Source organism: Hyaena hyaena, unplaced genomic scaffold, assembly GCF_003009895.1.
Source record: "Hyaena hyaena isolate Hyena2069 unplaced genomic scaffold, ASM300989v1 scaffold_856, whole genome shotgun sequence".
Lineage (NCBI taxonomy): Eukaryota > Metazoa > Chordata > Mammalia > Carnivora > Hyaenidae > Hyaena > Hyaena hyaena.
This window is the reverse complement of record NW_024081491.1, coordinates 776,772-782,771: the sequence shown is the minus strand read 5'-3', so window position 1 is coordinate 782,771 and position 6,000 is coordinate 776,772. Positions and strand designations below refer to the sequence as shown.

The window sequence follows — 6,000 nt, the reverse complement described above, 5'->3', positions numbered from 1 at the left end:
CAGAAGAAAATACACCCTTCAGACACATGAGCTCCTCTCTCTGGGGAAGCACACGGGCGACTCTACGTTCCGCTTCTATTCATGATAGGATCTTCTTTTCTAGGATATACAGATACCTCTTCTGGGATGAGGGGTATGAGGACAGCAGTGCCAAATGTGTGGCTCTGTGTGGGAAGTGGATTGAATAACAGCCTGAGTAGCCTCTGGTTCCAGGTCAGACTCCCTTTCCACCTCACCCAGCATAGCATAAGGTCACCAAGGGATGGTCAAAGACAGTGAGAGGGCATGACCAGATGGACAAACCACCAGCCAGAGAGGAAGAAAGTGTTCTAAAATTACAGAAGGGAAGAGTGGAGGATAAAAATTAGAGGGAAGAGAGGAATATCCCAAACTCGACAGTTTGGAGATGTTGCTGCAGAGGGTTGGGTAGCACTTACTGGTGTTCCCTAGCTTAGAAACACAGGAGAGGGAGGGACAAACAGAAACGGGGAAGGGAAAAAAAATCCCTGATAGTAAACCCAAAGAAAACCTCAAATCTAAAACCACCCCTGCAAGCCAAAACTTGATTCTTTGGCTGTCAGACACTGCCCATCCCAGCTTCTACTTGCTGGTATTAATGGCTCAACACCTCCGAGGGAAGATATATGGGTCACCTTCCCTGGCCCTACCTGGGCTCCCCTCCCCCAACTCATGTGCCATGGCTAGGCGGGTGCTGCAGGTCCTGACCTGAGAAAATGGGGTGAAGTAGTGGGTGAAGGTGGAGGGCAGTGGCAGCTGCTGCAGCAGGCCGAGGAGCAAGCAGGGTCGGGTAGAGGGCCGCATGCGGGACAGGATGGAAGGTGAAGGGCCCTGGATGAATGGCCGAGGCAGGAATGATGTGGATGGGATGGCTAGCGAGGAAGGTGGCTGGGTGGCCAGGGATGATTGAGTGAGTGAGGTGGGACAAGGAAATGGGGGTCAGGTGGGGCTGGGGAATATGATGCACTTGGGCGAGTGGCTGGGGATGAGGGTGGGGGTGAATTCCGATGGCGGCGGCGGCGGCAGCCGCGTGATGCTGCAGGATGGCGTGCTGAACAGTTGTGATGGAGGTGGCGGAGGCCGTGGCTGGCTGCTGAATGTGGATAGGCTGCAGGGCTGGAGTGGCTGGGGCCAGGGCAGCCGAGGCCGGAAAGGCCTTCACTTGCTTGGCTAGAAGCTGCTGCTGGATGTGCTGCTGTGCGGCCTGCTGGAGCTTGCTGTACTTCTCCATCTCCTCAGGGGTGAAGGTGATGGGCTGGCTCTCTAGGGGGGCCAGGGAAGCATCCTCAGCCCCATCAGCTGACTCAATACTAGGATCCCCACTGGGAGGTGCATAACTGGGGAAGTGCTCAAGGTCTGGCGCTATAGGCAGCAAGCTGGATTCCACAGGGCCTGGCTGACTGCCACTATCCAAGGACTCTAGGGTGTCCCCGTCGCTGGGGTCAGGGAGGTAGTTATGGGAGACAGTGGGGTCCCCAGGATAGCAGTCAGAGTGCACTGGGGTGCCTAGTGGAGCCACAGGGTGATCAGCAGTAGCTTCTTCAGACTTTGGCTCCTCTGGGGGTGGGTCTGATAAGGGGCCAGCTGTTTCCTCTGAGGGGAACGGATGTCCAAGTGGGGCATCACTACTTCCTGGAGGCCCTTCTTCTGTCTCTGACTGTTCTTGCTCTTCCCCCCTTTCTAAGCCAGACTCTTCACATTTCTTGGTGTTGGGCTTTCGGGTAGCTGGGAGTTTCCCTATCAATGGAAGAACAGGCTTATTGCCAAGAGATGGGGGGAGCTTGGGCCCAAAGTAACCTTGCGGGGGGTCCTTGAGCTTGAGCCCGGCTTTATTAGGGGTGGCCAGCACCTCCTCACTCACACTGGGTTTCCTCTCCACTTTCCTTGACTGAATCTTCTCCAGTAGCAGTTTGGCAGTAACGGAGTTCTTGTCTTCGGGGCTGCAGTCACCTTCTGACCCCCTTCCGGCACCAGCGTTGCTGTTCTGGGAGGGCGGGCCTGTCCCTTTACCATCGTCTCCTCTGCCATCTTCTTTCTTCCCAGGACCTTCTCCCCGGCCTGATCGGAAATAGTGGGGAGACTGGGAGCGGTAGATTTTAGAGCGGATGAAGTCTCGACGACCAGAACGCCTCTCCTCAGGGCTCTCGTGACCCCATGATCCCTTCCTGGAACCTGATCTCTGGGAAGGGCTCCTGGTGCTGCGACTGCGGTCACGGCTATAGCTTCGGCTCCGCTGCCAGCTGTGGGCTGTGGTGCTGCGGCTTCTCCGTTTGCTCCGGCTGCGACTACAGCTACTGCTGCGGCTGCGGCCCCGGGACCTTGAGCGCTCCCTGGTATGACTCCGAGACCGGCTTCGGGACTGGCTGCAACTGAGGCTATAGTCATCATCAGAAGAGGAGTATTTGTGCCGTTTGGACCGGTGCTTGGAGCTGGCATAGTCTGAGTCATCAGAGTCATGGGAGCGCTTGGAGTGCCTTCGAGATCGGTCACTATAGTCACTGTAGCTGTCATCGGAGTAACTGCGCTGTCTGCTATAGCAGCTCTGGTCTGAAGAAGCATCGGAGCTACTGGAGTAAGAACGCTGGGAGGAACGGTGTGAGGAATGGCGCCGGCCTGACCGGGAGCGGCTCCGGGAGTGCTCACTGCCCGAGTCCTCCTCCTCCTCCTCCTCACTGTACTGGGATGGAGACTTCTGGTGCAGCTGGTGTGATGAAGCATCGTCACTGTCCTCATCTCCACTACTGGGTCGACTTCGGTGGCTGGACCGGCTGCTCCGTTTGGTGCTAGCTCTTCGCTGGCAGGATGAGGTCAGAGGCTCACCTTTGTGTTTCCGCCCACCATGATCTTGGGAGCTGCCACCGCCTCCGCCTTCGTCCTTCTTGCCGCTGCTCCCTTCTTCGGCTGGGAGGGATCTTCGCTGGGAATCATCTTGAGCTCGCCGCCGCCGTCTGGGGGGTGCAGGGCTGCCACTCCCAGGGGGTTCTGGTTTGGGTCCCCGTTCAGAATCTGCAGGGGCTGATGACTTATTCTTCTTTCGTTTTCGTTTCTTGCGCTTCTTAGACTTCTCCCCAGACTCTGTCTTAGAGCTTTTCTCTTCTGGGTCAGCCTTATGTTTCCGTTTGTGTTTGCTGGATTTTTTGTGTTTCTTTTTCTTTTTGTGTCGGTGGGACTTCCCAGATCGTTCTTTCTTGCTAGGAAGGCTTCTCCCTGTGTCCTCTGTCTCTGACCCATGGCTGCCCCCAGGTTCCTGCTTGTTCAAACTGCTACAGGCCGACTCAGAAGCAGGAGCATCCATTCTGCCTCGTGAGGAATGTTCTACATTCTCTCCACCCTCTTTGCTTTTATTTGGCTCACCAGCATCAAGGCCTTGGAGATGGTCCTTTGAGGAGCCTCCTATGTCCTTTGGTTTTTCGGTCCCTTTAGCTCTGGCATCTTTGTTCCTTGAAAGTTTAAAGTCAAAGTATAAAGGGTTACAACTGTATGAAATGGAGGGTTCTGCCTTGGTAAAAATTAAGAGTTCCGATGGCCACTGGAGGGCAGTGCTTTCATCTTTGCTCAAAACTGGAAAGAAGGGACCAGTAGGATGTTTGGGTCCCTCCTGACTTTCTTTCCCTGCTGGGGTGATCTGAGAGGTTTCTTTAGAGGGGTTAGACTCACACATTTGATTCTCTGAAGCTTTCTGACATGGACTCTCTAAACTCTGCTCACTTACATCCTCTCCTGAGATCTTCTTTGTCTCAGCTTTGCCTCCAGGCTCTGAGGGCTCTGCAGCACTGGTTTCCGTCTGTTGCTCGGAGATTTCCTCAACCGTCTTTTCTGCCCCTTGGCTTGCTGTCACCTTGATACAGCCTTTAGGCTTGGGAGAACTGCTTTTTTTGCTCTCTAGGGCATTCTTGGGGTGCATGCTATTATCACCTTCCATCTGTTCACTGGCTCTCATAAAGAGTAGGAAGGGGAAATTTGGTTTTACTTTGCAGTGTGCTGGGGGAATGTAGTGGTAATACTCTGGTTCTGCAGCCCCAGCTCCTTCTTCTCGCTTCATTCTTTTTAACTTAGATAATGTCGAGGCTAGGGACCCTCCATCCTGAGGGTCTTCATCCTCTTTTTTGCCATCAAGATTACTACCACCATCAGATTCTCCCACCTTCTGCAGTCCTTGGTCAGAACCTTTCTCATCAGCTTTGGCTCCATCTTCAGACGGTCCTTCCTCTGCGTGGTCCTTGAAAACTGATGCTATTGATTCGAGTTTGACAGGAGCCTTCTTGGCAAAGGAAAATGACACTCCCAATTTTTGCAGTGCGGTTCCTTGATTATTCTTAATGCCAAAGCTGATGCCCTGGGAAGCTAACCCAGGAGCCTGTGACAGGCCAGTGGTATTGGTGCTTTGTACTGCAGTGAAAGGGCCTCCTTTATCGGTGGAGAATTCAGATCCCAGGCCACAAGTGGCCATGGCACTTGTGCCACTGTTTGTAGCTGATTCATCTTTATCATCATCTCCACCTTCTTCATCTACAGCCACCGTGGTTGGTCTGAACATGGGACCACTTCCAGGTGCACTGCACAACGGTTTAGAAAAATAAACAACAAAAAAAGGTTAGAAGAACATTTCATACTTCTTATATAACACTCATCTCTCATGTTCCATCATTCACTGCAGGCAGGCCTCAAAGACATTGAGTGGTGGCCATTTCCTAGCCCTATGCCAAAAACAGATACTTGCTCAGTGGGTTTAGGCAAATCTCAGGGCCGGCCAGTTAATACTATTTCTTCCTAAGCTGTCCAGAATGTGAAAAGTAAAGCTTTATCACACAATTCAAATACTTTGTCATTACCACCTGGTACAGCTGACCCATCCTGTATTTGTTCTCATTTCTTTTTTCTTTTTTTAAGTTTATTTTGTTAAGTAATCTCTACACTGAATGTGGGGCTTGAATTCACGACCCTAAGATCAAGAGCTGCGTGCTTTTCTGACTGACCCAGCCAGGCACCCCTGTTCTCAGTTCTTACAGAATCATCCCACCCATCAGTATGCCATCAAATGTGTGGCTCAACATCTATTCACAAAGATTGTATTTCAGTCACCTAAAAAAAACCCCTCTATTTTCCTCTGTTTTCAAATTTTACTATTTTTTTTTTTTAAAGTTTCTTATTTTGAGAGAGAGAGCACGAGCTGGGTAGGGGCAGAGAGAGAGGGAGAGAGATTTCCAAGAAGGCTCCACACTGTCAGCACAGAGCCTGATGCGAGGCCTGGAACCCACAAACCACAAGATCATGACCTGAGGCAAGATCAAGATTGAACGCTCAACCGACTAAGTCATCTAGGCGCCCCTCAAATTTTACTTTTAAAAATATGGATATTTTCTGAGTTTATCATAGTCAGAAACTTCCACTGTGTTATTCTATGGTAGTCTCTGGTTAGTATGTCCGGCATTTGCCTTGGTTTTGTGATAATTTCTCGGCATTCTGTACCATGATCATGATGCTACCAAACACTTTCTCAGCTCTGAAAACAGGAACACAGAGGAGCCTCAAAGCCAGTGCTTTAAACTCAGGTCATGTCTGAAACTTTTAGTGTGTGGACTATATGCTTGAGGTATCTTTCAAGCCAAAATTAAGAAGTGAGGAGAATTAACTATCTATTTGGATGAAACCTTGTTATCTGACTCCTAACTACAAGCTGTCCTAAATTTAGGGGCCAAATATATTTGGATGATGTGCTATCTCCTGTCATCTAAAAACTCTTGCTAATGGAAGACAGGAACCTGAAAGATTCAGACAGCAAGAGACACACTGTGCTACGAAACCTACTTCATGGCAAAGAGACTCTCAAGGTGAATAAAAAGGAATCTTATTTTGTTCTTTTGCTTACACTTTACCATGTGAATTCAGTAATACTTATATGGGGTCATGCATTAATTCTGGGACAATGAAATACCTGATGATTGGTCAAACCTTCTTTTATTCTCCCAAGAGATCATTGGT

At 50.6% G+C, this 6,000-nt stretch overlaps 1 protein-coding gene across 4 annotated transcripts in view; it reads right to left on the bottom strand.

Annotated features, from left to right (window-relative positions):
• Positions 1–445: 445 nt before the first annotated feature.
• The window catches only part of GPATCH8 (G-patch domain containing 8), a 94,196-nt gene continuing 88,641 nt past the window's right edge, over positions 446–6,000 (bottom strand). For all 4 annotated transcript variants that reach the window (XM_039220030.1, XM_039220032.1, XM_039220031.1 and 1 more), the window contains one exon: positions 446–4,574. In XM_039220030.1, the coding sequence (XP_039075961.1) occupies positions 689–4,574 (3,886 nt within the window). In that variant the 3' untranslated portion in view covers positions 446–688. The remainder of the gene's footprint in view (positions 4,575–6,000) is intronic.